Genomic DNA, 17,466 nt, shown 5'->3' with positions numbered 1-17,466 from the left:
GCGTCGGGGTCGGAAAAGAACAAGAGTTGACCAAGGGGGGTCGGACAGGATAGATGAAAGTGAGGAGTCTGGAAAAAGTAAGTGGAAGCAATGCCAGGACTCAGCTAAAGGCCCCGTGGTCACCAAACTACGCTCCAAAGTTCAGATCCCCTGGAGCCCTTTTAGTCGCCTCTTACGACAGGCAGGGGATACCGTAGGTGTTATTCTACCACCCCCCCCACACAGGGGGATCCCAACACCCAATACCGTTGGGGTCGGAAAAATCAAGAGTTGTCCAGGGGAGGTCAGATAGGATAGTTGAAAGTGAGGTTATTGTGGTGGTGATTTTTGTTTTAAGAGGAAATACAAATAGGTAACCATCCTCTATTAACACTAATCAGAGTGGAAAACTTTGAAGAGGTCCGACACTTCGAAAAATGAAGGTATCGGCCAAAAGAAGACAAGGGCCAGGAATGGCGTGAAAATGAAAGACTCTCTAGGCCTCGGAACCTAATACCGTCGGGGTCGGATAGGATAGATGAAAGTAGCGAGCCTGGCACAAGTAAGTTGAAGCAAAGCTAATGGCCCCGTGGTCGCCAAACTACGCTCCCATGTTAAGAGCCCCAGGTGTCCTTTTTAGTTTACTCTTTCGACAGGCAGGGAATACCGTGGGTGTTATTCTACCGCACCCCACCCACAGGGGCAGACAGTGAGAGGTACAGACATAACACGGGTTGCTTTCGTGACGGTCCAACCCTTAAAAGTAGTCGCTGCTAAGAAAAAAATACAGATATATCTAGGAGCTTAGCGATCTGGAATTGCGAGCGGATGCTTTGTCACTCGTACATCCTGAATGGAATGTCTCATCGGCTTCTACCTCTCCTCTCATTCCACTAAATATCCTGACGAACGCTTCGTCTAGTTCTTAAAATAAAAATACAACGCACTGAACAGAGGCGTGTACTGACTCACGGGCTTATGGTCAACTTCTCGTCGTAGATACGTGCCTCAGATTCCACGTAAAGGTTCCTTTCACAATGCACCCGAATTGGACATTCAATAAAACTACATATGAATACAATAATTTGATGACTTTTTTTCAGAAAATTAAAACATGTCTCCTTTTTTATCTGTTTGATGTTCTATTAAATCATTGATATTTACCGATACTCATTAAAATACCCGCCTCCGCAGCGTAACGATTAGCACGGAGGCCCCGGTTCGATTCCCGGTACTGCCAGATATTTAAGAATGGTAGGAGGGCTGGTATGTGGATAAAACGATACGCGCAGCTCATCTCCATAGGGGGTGTTCCTGAAAAAAAAAAGCTGCACGCGAGGACACGAGTAACGGATTTCCTGATTAAACTGGTTCATGAATAATCATTTTTTCATTTTTTTAAAAAATCTTTACAATTGCTAAAATTACAGCGTTTTTCGCGGACTTGTTATGAAGCCTCTGCAATTTCAACGCTACTTGACACAGAAAGCTGTAGTTTAAGCATACATTTTTACGTTGGAAGCATTATCATAACAAGTATAGGGTTGCAAACGAACTGATTCCATTACGTCCGAATTGAATCCCTGCCTTTAATTCCGTGGTTTGAAGAAAGGGCAGGTCCGAAATGATTCCATGATACAGAACCACTACATTTTCTATTCCGCTTCCTACACATTTAGGAACGACAAAATATTGTAGCTACGGTTAAAATATGTGTGAATTATTAGAATTAAAATACAAACTTGGAACGGTCAGATAAGAATGAAGAAATATGCAGAAATTTGTTGTTGTTGCAAAAACTCACAGCATGTCAGCATTTACATTTTTAAAAATTAAGTTCTACATTACTTCCATTTTTCGGTGTGTGGTGGTGTTTTCATCGTAGCTTTGCGTAGGTTTCATTCTACACCACCTTCAAAGTTTCTATGAGGTAATGAAATGAAATGGCGGATGGCTTGTAGTGCCGGGAGTGTCCGAGGACAAGTTCGGCTCGCCAGACGCAGGTCTTTTGATTTGACTCCCGTAGGCGACCTGCGCACCATGATGAGGATGAAATGATAATGAAGACGACACATACATACAGCCCCGCGCCGGCGAAATTAACCAATTATGGTTAAAATTCCCGACCCTGCCGGGATTCGAACCCGGGACTCCTGTGGCCAAAGGCCAGCACGCTAACCATTTAGCCATGAAGCCGGACTTTCTATGAGGTAAACGAGCGGCAAGACGATTAAGTTCGTACATTGTAATAAATATAAGTATCACACAGGTGGAACATACTTACAACATATAAATTCTGTGCAAACATTAATAATAATCATAATAATAATAATAATAATAATAATAATAATAATAATAATAATATGATATGCATTTACGGCAGTCGCCCAAATGACAGATTCCCTATCTGTTGTTTTCCTAGGCTTTTCTCAAATAATTGCAAAGAATTTGGAAATTTACTGAACATCTCCCTAGATAAATTATTCCAATCCCTAACTCCCCTTCCTATAAACGAATATTTGCCCCAATTTGTCCTCTTGAATTCTAACTTTATCTTCATACTGTGATCTTTCCTACTTTTAAAAACACCATTCAAACCTATTCGTCTACTAATGTCATTCCACGCCATCTCTGCACTGACAGTTCGGAACATACCACTTAGTCGAGTGACCGGGTGAGTTGGCCGTGCGGTTAGGGGGGCGCGGCTGTGAACTCGCATCCGGGAGATAGTGGGTTCGAACCCCACTGTCGCCAGCCCTGAAGATGGTTTTCCGTGGTTTCCCATTTTCACACCAGGCAAATGCTGGGGCTGTATCTTAATTAAAACCACGGCCGTTTCCTTTCCATTCCTAAGCCTTTCCTGTCCCATCGTCGCCATAAGACCCATCTGTGTCGGTGCGACGTAAACTTTGCAACATTTTCGTAACGCTAATCTTTTGTCGGAAATAGCCCAGAACAAATCGGGCTGCTTTCCTTTGGAATTTTTCCAGGTCTCGAATCAAGTAATGCTGGCGAGGGTCCCATACACTGGAACCATACTCTAACTGGGGTCTTGCCAGAGACTTATATGCCCTCTCCTTTACATCTTTACAACTACAGCAATTACAACCCCTAAATACCCTCATAACCATACATACCCTTCATTTACACTCCCGTTTAGGTGATTACTCCAATGAAGATATTTCCTTATATTAATAGCCAAGCACTTACAGGGATCCCCGTAAGGAACTTTCACCCCATCAATGCAGTAATTAAAACTAAGAGGACTTTTGCTATTAGCGAAACTCACAACATCATATCATAACCTGCTGTCCATCATAATAACAGCAAGAAGAATAAGAATAAGAATAAGAATAAGAAGAAGACGAAAGGATTGAGGCGAAAGAGATCAGAAGAAGCTAAACACCAACAAAACAAACAAAAAAAGCCAAGGAATTTACGAGATACGGTCAAGAAAGAAGGTTCTCGTGAAAGTACCCTACAAGCTGCACTAAACAACCTACGCTGGAAATAATTTTGAGTAACATTGATAGTCAAGTTTGCTTATTCGAAATGAATAATAACAGCATCAACAAAATTCTTCCAGGATAATGCTTTTTTTTTCTTCTACGTAACAAGAAATTAGTTTTCGAAGGGGAATATATTGAAACACACTGCACAGGAATTTTATCGAAATAAAATGCTGGTAATCATTCAAACACACTCAGCACAACATCACAGCTTTGCACACCAATTCCACCGCCACACACTCTGGACATTAAAATAACATTAACGAAGAAAACACGTGCCACAGCTCTGGTCTAACCACCGAGACACTTCTCTATCTTCAGGAAAACAAACAAGTTTAAGAGTGTCTGTTAGGACGTAACCAATTGCGCAGTCGTGTAGCTAGCTTACAGTGGCAAAGCAGCCATAATATTCTCTTGTGGGGGGGCCATGCTGAACGATCGTCACTCAACACGGCCTAAGTTAGTGTTCAAGAATAGAATTGGAGAACGAACATTTCGCTTCTTTTAAAATGTGCTATATAATCTGCTATCCCTTCCTTCAGCATCATTATGATCCTAATGACTGGATTCTTTTTAAAATCTGGCCTCTTTTAATAACAACTGAAACACATTGCTAGCTTTTGTGAACACGATAACACGGTTATAATATTGCACACTGTGTGTATGTGTATATTTTTGCCCGCCCCGCGGTGTAGGGGTAGCGAGCTCGTCTGTTACCCGGAGGGTTCGGGTTCGATTACCGGCCACGGCTGGTTCGGAGTCCACTAAGCCTACTTGTTTACAATTGAAGAGCTACTGACGGCGAGATACCGGTCCCGGTCTATAAAGCCAAGTGTAACAGCCGAGAGGGTTCATCGTGCAGACAACACACCTCGTAATCTGCAGGCCTTCGGGCTGAGCAGCGGTCCCTTGGTAAGGCCATGGCCGTTCGGGGCTGTTCCTATGGGTTTTTTTTTACGCAGCACCGGCAGAGATAAGGTTTATGGCGATGATGGGACAGGAAATGGCTAGGAGTGGGAAGGAATCGACTGTGGCCTTCAATAAGGTACAGCCCTAGAATTTTCCTGGTGTGAGAATGGGAAACCACGGACAGCGGGGTTCGACCCCACTATCCCCCGAATGTAAGCTGATAGCTACGTGACCGAAACCAGGCAGCCGAATGCTCGGTGGGTATTTGTGTACAGATTGATGCTGCCTAAAAGACAAAATTCTTATTATTCTTCTTATCCTTCTGTTTACCCTCTAGGGTCGGTTTTTCACTCGGACTCAGCGATGGATCCCTCCTCTACCGCCTCAAGGGGAGTGTCCTGGAGTTTCAGACTGTGGGTCGGGGGATACAACTGGGGAGGATGACCAGTACCTCGCCCAGGCTGCCTCACCTGCTATGCTGAACAGGGGCCTTATGGTGGGGATGGAAAGACTGGAAGGGATAGACAAGGAAGAAGGAAGTAAGCGGCCATGGCCTTAAGTTAGGTACCATCCGGGCATTTGCCTGGAGGAGAAGTGGGAAACTACGGAAAACCACTTCCAGGATGGGAATCGAACCCATATCTACTCAGCTGACCTCCCGAAACTGAGTGGACTCCGTTGCAGCCTTCGTACCACTTTTCAAATTTCGTGGCAGAGCCGGGAATATAATCCAGACCACCGGGTGTGGCAGCTAATCACGCTACCCGCTACACCAAAGAGGCGGACCAAATATACTTCGTTCTTGCTAAATATGGAAAAGTAAAAGCAATCCATTGGATTTTAAAGAAAATCACCAAATATGGTTTCTTAAGCCTGCATGGTGGCCATGATTGTTAGTGAAGGCGTTGAAGTCTAAACGGCCTGACACCGTGGTTAGCCGGTTCGAGTCCCGTTGGTCGAAAAATGTATACCATCAGAATGTTGGCCGGTAGAGTAGGGGAGGTGCTACTATACAATTTCTAATCACTATTTTGCGTTCCAAAAGTCTGGATTCAATTCTAAACCTCTCCGCAGTGCTCACAAGGAGTGAAAAATGAAATGGCGTATGGCTTTTAGTGCCGGGATATCCCAGGACGGGTTCGGCTCGCCAGGTGCAGGTCTTTCTATTTGACACCGTAGGTGACCTGCGCGTCGTGATGAGGATGAAAATGATGATGAAGACAACACATACACCCATCCCCCGTGCCATTGGAATTAACCAATTAAGGTTAAAATCCCCGACCCGGCCGGGAATCGAACCCGGAACCCTCTGAACCGAAGGCCAGTACGCTGACCGTTCAGCCAACGAGTCGGACCTCACAAGGAGTGAAGGCATATGACGCTGTTGATGGTGATTCGTCCGTCGTATGGGGACGTTAAGCCTTGAGCAGACCCATTGGTGGTAATCAAGAGGAGTAGGCTATGTGCCGGCACCGGGTTTCACTCTCTCCTTCTATCATAAATCACGTCATTCGTTTCATCTTCTTAACTCATCTGATGAGGTTGATGTCATGAAGAGCATCCGGTCGTAAAAACTAGCTACGAAATTTCATCTCACTCCATATCCGACCGCGTAGAGAAACGGGACAAGGGTTGGACACAAACAATAATCACCACCACCACCACCACCACACCTGTGTTGCAGCGCAGTTGCTTTATTTACGTGCCTGATGCCAAAGAGGCTCTTCCGATCTCGGTATATATTTACCCTTTAGAAGCAATGCCGAGCTCAGCTTGGATACTGCAGCCATTCACTAACGCACGTATTACAAACTGTGAACTGGGATGAGAGTACATTTTGCCCTGTTTCCTGCAACATGACAGCAGCGCCAAGAGTGGTGAATATACTATGGGAAGCGCGCTTGTATCAAACTGAGTGTACGTATCTAAATACGAATATAAAATGAACGGTCAATCAATACTGGATTCTAAATATGATAATAATGAAGGTATGGATTTCTGTGACCTAAAATCTGTGGAAATAGTCATGATCTACGCCCTGAAATTATTTAAATGTAACATAATAAATTGGAAATATGACACAAAAGAAATTTCCTTAGAAGACTAGTAGGAAATTAACCACATTCCTAACATTCTATTTTCACAACTTACTACTATAAAACACGCAATATTAAAAATTTAGACACATAATATTTCTAAGGAAGGAAAACACAAAATAACTGATCGCAAACAAAATCGCTTGGTATTATCTGCACAAAATATGTGAATAACTATTGGAGAACAGCTAAAATCACTATAATATGGCCCCCAAAAAAATGTGTATGCCAACTTGATTGAGTAAACAGTTCCATTCCATAAGCAGGCACACAAGCTATAAAAGATCGGAGTCATTGGCACAATACGGAGAAAATTCTTTGAGTTCTGCAAGATATTCCACTTTCGAAAACCTTTGATGAGTGACATTACACTTTCTGCCTTAAAATCATCGATGCGTATTTTTAGGAAACCATCTCCCGTGACTTTCGTTAAAATGAGATGAAAGAAATGATGTGATATGAGACAGTAGGAAGGGAGAGGGTGAAAGCCGGTACCGGCACATAGCCTACTCCTGTCGAATAACACCAAGGCATCTGCTCATAGCTTATACTCCCAATCCGAGGGACGAATCACCATGAACAGCGCCATATGTCCTCACTCCATATGAGCACTGCGGAGAAGTATGGAACTAAATCCAGAATTTTGGCACGCAATCTATCGATCAGAATTTGTATACCATCACCCCTCCTACCCTGCCGGCCAACATTCCGATGAACATTTTTTCGACCAGCGGGACTCGAACCGGTTAACCACAGTGTGAGACCATATAGGCTTGACGTCTTAACAATCATGGCCACTAAGTGGGCCGGGTTCGAATCCCGGTCGGGTCGGGGAATTTTATCTTCATTGGTTAATTCCAATGGCTCGGGGGCTGGGTGTTTGTTCTGTCCGCAACATCCCTGCACCTCACACACAACACTATCCTCAACCACAATAATACGCCGTTACCTACACATGGCAGATGCCACCCACCCTCATCGGAGGGTATGCCTTACAAGGGCTGCACTCGGCTAGAAATAGCCACACACATGAAATTATTAGTATACCAGGTGGGCTCCTCTATTAATACAAATCAGAAAAGAAAAAAAGGAAGCGTTACTTCGTTACATGCAGGTATCGCAAGACAAGGGCCACGAAGGTTGTGAAAATAAAAGACTCCCTAGGTCTCGAAAACCTAATGCCGTCAGGGTCAAAAGAAAACAAGAGTTGGCCAAGGGAGGTCGGATAGGAAAGACGAAGGAGAGTAGCCTGACACAAGTGGGGCCCCTTTTAGTCGCATTTTACGACAGGCCGGGGATATCGTGGGTGTTATTCTATCGCCCCCACCCACAGGGGTGGTCAGATCCCCAATAGCTTCATTATTGGCTGTTATAGAAAGCCAGGTGTCACTCAAAGGGCATACCAATGAAGACAGGAGTGTTGTTTTCCTCACCGAGACAGAGGTTGCTCTTCTACTTCAGTCTGAAATGCACACACCAACTGGCTCTAAGAACGACACCTTCACATCACACATCACAAGGACTGGCTTTGTTTTTTTTACGTCGCACCGACACAGATTGACAGATTGGTCTTATGGCGACTATGGGACAGGAAAGGGCTAGGAGTGGGAAGGAAGCGGCCGTGGCCTTAATTGAGGTACAGCCATTTGCCTGGTATGAAAATGGGAAACCACGGAAAACCATCTTCAGGGCTGCCGATAGTGGGGTTCGAACGTACTAACTCCCGAATACTGGATACTGGCCGCACTTAAGCGACTGCAGCTATCGAGCTCGGTGGCTTTGTTTTAAGAGGAAGTATAACTGGGCAACAATCCTCCTCTTAACACTAATCATAAAGAGGAAAAATGACATGATGATGATGATGATGGTGATGATGATTATGCTTGTTGTTTAAAGGGGCCTAACATCTATAAAGTCATCGGCCCAGAGGAAAAATTAAAGGAACTGGTGCGATCCTTAAAAGAATGAAGGTACTCTCAAACGAAAGACAAGGACCACAAAGGGCGTGAAAATGAAAGACTCCCTACGCCTCGAATGCTCTAATACCGTCGGGGTCGGAAAAGAACAAGAGTTGACCAAGGGAGGTCGGATAGGATAGATGAATGTGAGACGTCTTGCATAAGTTAAGTGAAAGCAATGCCAAGCAATGCCAGGATTCAACGAACGGCCCCGTGATCGCCAACTTACGCTCCCAAGTTAAGAAGTCCCTACCCATTTCAGTCGCCTCCAGTGATAGACAAGGGACACTGTGGGTGTATTCTACCACCCCTACACCTCACAGCGGAAGACTCAGCTCAGGGCTCTTAAAGTCGCCTACTATACAAGGCAGGAAATGTATATTCAATGCCATCCCCGCCCTCATTCACGATGAAGAGTTCCTAAGCTGGAGGAATTAATGAAAACGACTCAAGTCGCTTGTATGGCCTGGAATGGACCCGGAGACCCTCTGAAACGAAGGCCATTACGCTTCTTAGGAGTCGACGCCAGCACCACATCTCAAAGGCCTTGAGTTTCAGCACTTCCGCTTTTCGTACCTCCATGTCGATTGTCTTAGATGTTAGTATAGACTTCTTTTTTGAGAAAGCTCCCTTTGCCTGAGCAATTCGGGCGTTTACTTCCCGCCAGATGTGGTCAGACTGTATAGATATTTGAATTCCTTTACTTGATCTAGTCTTTCTCCATCCATCAGCACATAGATAGTTTGGTAATTATCCCTTGTACAGACCATTATCTTGGTTTCCTTTTTGTTTATTCTCATGCCACACCTCTCTTTTAGCAATTCGTTCATGTGATTTAGTGCATTTTCCATGTTTTTTTAATTTTATTTTCAGGTATCTGTGCTATATCATCTGCAAATCATATGGTGCTGTACAGGTTGCCATTGACATGTATGCCATGATTATTGGTAGCTAACAATTCCTTTATGACTTATTTTATATAAATGTTAATAATAATAATAATAATAATAATAATAATAATAATAATAATAATAATAATAATAATAATAATAATAATAATAATATGCATAATAATAAGAAGGATGGGCTTATTATTTTTTTTTTGATTCATTGTGCCCAGCTGTGGAGCGCGTTTGAACTTATTTTGCACAATGTTTCTTCTTATTTTCTTCCCAATATCTCTTCATTTTTTCACTGTGTTCCTTTCTGCGTGTTTCTGTCCAGCCTGTATTTTTTCTTGTTGGTTTCTCTGCAAATTTATGTTTGTTTACTAAGCTTCTAAATTTCATTCTATCTTGAATGGTTTTGTCCTCAATACCCATTTCTTGTAGATCTTCATGAATTTCTGCTAACCAATTGTTGCGGATTTTCAGGGTTAGAGCTAGATTTAGAATTTTCTTTGTCAGCCTGTTGTTATCCATTCTGTGTAGGTGTCCGTAGAATTTTAGTCGTCTCTTTCTGATGGTATCTGTGATTTTTTCTGTGAATTGAAAAATTTCGTGTGGTTTCTTTTTCATCCAAATTCCATTTTCGAACTTTGGTCCTAGGATTTTTCTGAGAATTTTCCTCTCTTGTTTCTCAATGCTTTTCATTTGTGACCTGCCGCCAATGATCAGTGTTTCAGATGCATAAAGTGCCTCTGGTTTGATGACTGTATTATTATTATTATTATTATTATTATTATTATTATTATTATTATTATTATTATTATTTCTTCGTTACGCCCAAATAAAGACCGCGATTGAACTTATTTAGCTGCTGTTGTCTTTTTCTTCTCCCAAAATCGCATCTTCACGCTGTGGCTTTTCTTGCGATCTTCTGACTTTTTTTTTTCTTTTTCTATTTTACTATTTTGCTTTACGTTGCTCCGACACAGACAGATCTTTATGACTTAATGTTTGCACTGTTTTGCTAATTAGCTGATGATGACACTTCAAATGTGTTGAAACTGGTCCCAAATGAACAGGTTGTAACCTCTATTTGGTTCAACTTAACAACGGAGTGTTGAAATGTGGATCCTTCCTTCTATTTGATATTGTATAAGTAGCTTAACGTCGCACCGACACAGGTGGGTCTTACGGTCGATGGGACAGGAAAAGGCTAGGAGTGGAAAGGTAGCGGCCGTGGCCTTAATTAGGGTACAGCCCCAGCATTTGCCTGATGTGAAAATGGGAAACCACGGAAAACCATCTTCAGGGCTTCCGACAGTGGGATTCGAACCCACTATCTCCCGGATGCAAGCTCACAGCTGCGCGCTCCTAACCGCACGGACAACTCGCCCGGTGACCTGGCTTTGTTGGTGGTAGTGTGCTTGGATGATGTCGACTAATTTTCTGAACTTAGATCCGTCTAACACAATGTCATCTGTGATGCCTACTTCCTGAATATTTTTTTCCAACTTCGAGCAGCCAATAGTTTTTTACTTTCTTTGATAGGGCAAGGTTCAGAATTATTTCGGTCAATCTCAGATTACTCATTCTGAAAATATGCCCATAAAATTTCAAACGTCTTTCCCTGTGTCTGACATTTTCTCTGAGTGTTGGTACAAGTCATGAGATTTCCTTATCATCCAGATTCCCCTGAGCAGAATGATACAAAAAAATTCCTTAATATTTTTCTTTCTTGCTTTTCTACATCTTTAAGCAATGATCTGCCCCCAGTGATCAGTGCTTCAGATGCATATAGTGTTTCAGGCTTGATTACAGCGCTATAATATCTTAATTTTGCATTTCGGGATATAGATTTTTTATTATATCTGCTCCAAGTGAGTCTGTATGCTCTTTGCAGTTTAGAGATCCTTTCCTCGTTTGCTTCACGATTGAGTCCTGGAGGCTGGATGACTTCTCCCAGGTATTTGAATTTAGAAACTTGCCATAATGAGTTTTCATTGGTTGTCCATCTAGGTATCGAAGAGATCCTCCTATGTAGTGAGTTTTCTGATATGAGATCAGGAGTCCTGTTCTGGATGCAATTCCATGGAGTTCTTCGATGGATGCAATCGCTTCCCGTCTGTTATTGGACAACACTGCTGAGTCATCAGCGGAGGCCAAACATTGTAAATTAATTTTATTATTCTGTCTGTTAGGTCATCAGCCCAGAGGCTGGTTGGATCCTCAAATAGCATCACCAAAGGCTATGCAGTTGTAGGGAAACCACAAAAACCAATGGCAGTACCAAAATGAGGCGTACTAAGCAAGATGAGGAGTGAGGTAGTTTGCCATTGCTTTCCTCACTGGGCCAGACAGTGCTATTGTAGCACAACTAACCCTATGAGCAACACCTTTCATGACACTCAGCTACACTAGTTGTGCTCTGAATGTCATTAATCAGCACCACCCATACCCCAGCAGCTTCCATATTGTCACAGCCATGGATGAGACTGGGACTTCAGTGGAAGCTACACTTTGCTCTGGCCTGTGCCAAGAGATGGATGCAAAATTACTGTAACCATCAAGAAATGACAGCAGGCAGAATTTTATTATTATTATTATTATTATTATTATTATTATTATTATTATTATTATTATTATTATTGAAAGCAAATAAATCCAGCAAGCTTGTAGTTTTACCTGACTTGATATCATAATCATAGCCACGGGACCTTAAGTTTTGCTTGGATTCCAAACTACAAGGACGTGACCTTTTATTTAAAAAATTCCACAGCCATTGGTCGGGATTCGAACTACGGGGGGTATCTTGGTTTAAACCCAGAAACTATGCTACTCGGTTATTATTCCCCTTTATTATTATTATTATTATTATTATTATTATTATTATTATTATTATTATTATTATTATTATTATTATTAGCCTCTGTCCCCGCTGCTGCGTGGAGAAGACTCGTGCCTCGCCTTCTCCTTCGTTTCTTCCCCCCACCCCATTCCCCCTGCTCTTAAAATACACCCGTCAATTCTTCACTACTGTTTACCAGCGTTCTGTCTTCCTATTGGCTGTCTCTAAGGCGTGGCAACCAATTGCAGACCAAAATGTCCAAAGCTTTTAAGTGCAAATTCTTCTGTTTTTCAGAATAGTTATTTATATATATATATACTCTTAGAGAGGGGGGCAACTCTTGAAATCAACTATAGCCCTGGGGTTCCCAATAATACACTCATTTCTTTCTGAAATCCATCCATAGTGCTTCGAGAGCTCAGCTAGAGTGCGCCTTTTAATTTTCCTTCACTACACTCGACAATGGTAAGTCGAATAAGACATTATATTCTCTACAGTGAACCAGTGGCGTGTTCCACGCAGTTTTTCCGCAGTGTTAATTGTTAAAAATATGCCTCAATGTTCATTTATATTAATAAAAAATATAATCGAAATAGAAGAAGAAAAATAAGCGTGATTATCTTTTTAAAATAAATAATAGGGTTAGATGTAGGCTTCAAACTTTGAAACTTTTCCCCCAAAATATATCGAAGTGATATCAGTTATAAATTAATTCGTTGTTATTATTATTACTATCATCACCATCATCATCATCTTCATGGAAAGTACACAAGGAATCGTGTGATTTCCCATTAAGAATTCGTCTTTGTAGTGATAGTTTAGTGGTGGCAGTGGTGATTATTTTAAGAGGAAGTACAACTAGGCAAGACTCCTTAGGCCTCGCAGACCTAATATCTTTGAGGTCGGAGGAGAACAAGAGTTGACCAAGCGAGGTCAGATGGGAAAGATAAAAATTGATAAACCTGATACAAGTTACTCGGCTAAGGGTCCTGCTGTCGGCAATCTACGCTCCCTACGTCAGAGCCCTCGAGGCCAAAGAAAAATCATTCAATGATGAAGCGGAAGAGAACAAGAATTGGTCAAGGAAGATTATATCCTGCGAATTGGAAAAGAAAAGTCTGATACAAGTAAGAGAGACTAATTTCGGACGCGTGACGCCGTGAACATCATGTACATATCACTAGATCACTGCAGCCATTAATGGCGTTATCGCTAAGTATAATACGGAAGCAGGCCCAAGGTGTTGAAAATTCAAATGTATATAAAATCAAAGGCCCATATTCAATGGAAAGGTTAATGTTATGATGATGATGACGGAAGTTCGTTGTGATAATTAATGCAGTTAGAAACATCACTGTGTGAAATGGAACTAACAGGCACGAATACTGAAACCCTTGACGTAAACGAAGTCTTAAATGAATGCAAGTCCTTTCTTGTTATTTAATTATGGTTATAATGATTATTATTTTGATTCAGTATATCTTCATTCGTGAATCGATCAACCCATCTCCCCTTCAGCATTCTTCTGTAACACCACACTTCAAAAGATTTTATTCTCTTTCTTCCTGAGCTATTTATTGTCCATCTTTCACGTCCGTACAATGTCACGCTTCAGACGAAAGTCTTCAAAACCATATTTTAATTCCTATATCTTTGTTCGAAGTGAGCAAATTTATTTTCTTAAAAAAAGGCCTTCCCTGCGTGTGCTAGTCTGTAGTTTACATTCTACTTACTTCTGCCATCGTTAATTATTTTACTACCCAAGTAACAAAATTAATCTACTTCCCTGAAGACTTCAGTCCCTAATCTAATATTTCCTGCATCACCTGACTTCGTTCGAATGCACTCCATTATATTTGGTTTGAATTTATTTATTTTCATTTTGCACACCTTCTCCAAGATGATGATGTTGATAATAATAATAATAATAATAATAATAATAATAATAATAATAATAATAATAATAATAATAATATGGCATCATATGACGATAGACTGTCGAATGAACTCTTTTCTGTCCTTGAATAATTCGGCTACCGCTGCAGAGTTTGAACTCGCAAGAGGCCGAGACTTTACTTCTCATCCACAAAGGGAGCTATAATTTTCATTGAAACTCAAAAGAAACTAGTAGCCGTATAACGTTTGTCTACATTTTTATAAATCCAAGTCTCTGATCATTTTCCTGAAGCCATCATTTAATGATCGCAGTGATTTTTCGCCATCATTATCATGTTAATTAAAATACGGAAGAAAGGCTTGTTTTTTCGACTTTTGTCTACATATGGGGCTTCAACTCCTTGAACCCGTTTCTGTATTATGCTCGGTGATAACGCAATTAATTACCGCAATGATCTTGCATCATCATCATCATCAGCAGCAGCAGCAGCAGCAGCAGCAGCATTATCGTGGGTCGTTAAGACTTAGTCTACACAAGAGATTTAAAAAACTTCGATATTTTCTCTCCAATATTAAACGTAATATGTGTTATACATTTCTTCAGTGAAGTTTCTTCTTATTGTAATGATCACTTTTTTTAAATTATTTCTTGTGGCTATTGCTCGCCTGGTGCAGCCCTTATTAGGCAGACCCTCCGACGGGAGTGGGCGGCATCTGGCGTGTGTAGGAAACTGCGGGTAATTGTGATGGAGCACAGAGTTATGTGTAGTGTAAGAGTTATAGGGATGTTAGAAACAGCACAAACATCCAGTCCTCGAATCAAGGGAATCGAACCCGGCGCCCTCTGAACCGAAAGCCACTACGCTGACCATTCAACCAAGAGACCGGACATCATCATCATCATCACACTTAGATTTCAAGAAGAACCGTATAGGTCGTTAAAACTTTGTCTATATTTGGGGTCGCAAACCTTTCAGTTTTACCTTTCATTATTCAAAGTAGTATGTGTTATGCATTCCTTCAGTGAAGTTCTTTGTTAGTATTCCTTATAATAATAATAATAATAATAATAATAATAATAATAATAATAATAATAATAATAATAATAATATGGATTTGGCGTGTGCAGGTCTTTTGTTCTGAAGCCATTTAGGCTGCATGAGAGTCAATTTTTTTCTATTTGTTTTACGTCGCACCGACACAGATAGATCTTGTGGCGACGATGGGATAGCAAAGGCCTAGGAATGGGAAGGAAGCGGCCGTGGCCTTTATTAAGGGACAGACCCAGCATTCACCTGGTGTGAAAATGGGAAACCACGGAAAACCATCTTCAGGGCTGCCGATAGTGGGGTTCGAACCCACTATCTCCCGATTACTGGATACTGGCCGCACTTAAGCGACTGCAGCTATCGAGCTCGGTGATTTTTGTTTTAAGAGGTAATCATTCTCTCTGAACAAATTAAGTGGAAAATAAATCTGAAATAAAATATTTATTCAACAAAGGAATTTGGAAACGAAGTACAAAATAAAACAAACAAATATTGAATTAAGCCGAAAAATGACTAACGAATCGAAAGGGAACGTGAGTTCCCTGGGTAACAGTATACTTGTAATTTACATACTCTTTATTAACCCACTGTCGCACATAAAGCGAATGACGAGATCATCGGCTAGTATGCGTTCGAGTGTCTCCTGCATGCCGGGGCTCCGTCTTCGGCCAGAGAGATCGGTGCATTCTATGAGGATGTGGGCCACGCTGAAGTCGGTACCACAAGAACACACTGGTGGGTAAGATAAGAGTGCGCAGATCGTTCGTGACTTATCCTCAGCCTACACAATAATATGGCCTCTCTCCGTGAAGGCCGGAAAGAGGACCGCCACACGGTGGTTGTCTTCTTGTTGGGAGTTCGAACAGCTAGCCACTCCGATTCCCAGGACGCCAAGATGGTTCGACGTAGCTGAGAACAAATATATTTAGCGGGTACATTAATAGGTCTTGGGGGTAAAAGTACCGCTTCCTTTGCAGTTGCCGGCGCGGAAAGAGAGGTGGTGGTCTACAATTTCTAAACACTATTTTTTTATAGAATGCGTGCCAAAACCATGGATTCAATTACAAAAAGATTTCGCTGTGTTCATACTGAGTGATGGTGGTTGTGATTGTTGTTTTAAGAGAAAGTACAACTGGGTAACCATCCTCTATATAACACTAATCAGAGTGAAAAATGGAAGGGATCCGAGACTTCGAAGAATGAAGGTATCGGCCAAAGAAAGACAAGAGCCATGCAGGGCGTGAAAATGAAACTGAAACCTAATACCGTCGGAGTCGGAAAAGAACAAGAGTTGACCAAGGGATGTCGGATAGCATAGATAATAGTGAGGAGAATGACACAAGTAAGTAGAAGCAATACCAGGACTCAGCTAAGAGCCCCGTGGTCACCAACTCACGTTTCTCAAGCTAAGAGCCATTGGAAACCCTTTTAGTCCCTGTTACGAAGGGTAGGGGTTACCGTGGATGTTAGTCCCACAGGGGGATCGTATGGAGTGAGGGCATATGACGCTGGAGATGTGATTCATGAGTCGGATGGGGACGCCTTGAGCAGACCCCTTGGTGTTATTCGACAGGAGTAGGCTATGTGCCGACACAGAGTTTCACCCTCTCCCTACCTCATTATCATCACAGAGAGAAGTCCGGCTCCATGGCTGAATGGTTAGCGTGCTGACCTTTGGTCACAGGGGGCCCGGGTTCGATTCCCGGCAGGGGCGGGAATTTTAACCGTAATTGGTTAATTTCCTTGGCACGGGGACTGGGTGTCTGTGTCGTCTTCATCATCATTTCATTCTCATCATGACACGCAGGTCGCCTACGGGAGTCGAATCCGAAGACCTGCACCTGGCGAGCCGAAGTCCTCGGACACATCCCGGCACTAAAAGCCATACGACATTTCATTTTTCATTTATCACAGAGAGAGAAAGAGAGAGACGATCAGGACGCCCTCGGGCGTCAAATAGGAAGACGTGCTCCAGACAAGCAAAGCATGTACGCGGACACTCTCGACACTTAAAGCCATACGATAAATAAATAAATAAATAAATAAATAAATAAATAAATACATAAATAAATAAATAAATAATCTTTTTCTACCGCTTTTCCCCGCATCTGTGGGGTCGCGGGTGTGACCTGCGTAGCACATGTGGATTTGGCCCTGTTTTGCGGCCGGATGCAGTTCCTGCCGCCAACCCTATGGAGGGATGTAATCACTATTGCGTGTTTCTGTGGTGGTTGGTAGTGTAGTGTGTTATCTGAATATGAAGAGGAAAGTTTTGGAACAAACAAAAACACCCACTTCCCGGGTCAGAAGAATTAATCAGACGCGATTAAAATCCTCG

General features: G+C 42.1%; 1 protein-coding gene across 2 annotated transcripts in view; it reads left to right on the top strand.

Moving 5' to 3' along the window:
• The first annotated feature begins 12,515 nt into the window (after nucleotides 1–12,515).
• Nucleotides 12,516–17,466, top strand: part of LOC136885019 (troponin C, isoallergen Bla g 6.0301) — an 86,028-nt gene continuing 81,077 nt past the window's right edge. Inside the window, exon 1 of one of the 2 annotated variants that reach the window (XM_068230179.1) lies at nucleotides 12,516–12,648. In XM_068230179.1, the coding sequence (XP_068086280.1) occupies nucleotides 12,646–12,648 (3 nt within the window). In that variant the 5' untranslated portion in view covers nucleotides 12,516–12,645. The remainder of the gene's footprint in view (nucleotides 12,649–17,466) is intronic. The other variant, XM_067157404.2, reaches the window with a different exon arrangement.

This window comes from Anabrus simplex, chromosome 13 (assembly GCF_040414725.1).
Source record: "Anabrus simplex isolate iqAnaSimp1 chromosome 13, ASM4041472v1, whole genome shotgun sequence".
In the NCBI taxonomy this organism is placed as follows: domain Eukaryota; kingdom Metazoa; phylum Arthropoda; class Insecta; order Orthoptera; family Tettigoniidae; genus Anabrus; species Anabrus simplex.
This window is presented reverse-complemented; position numbering and strand designations above follow the sequence as displayed.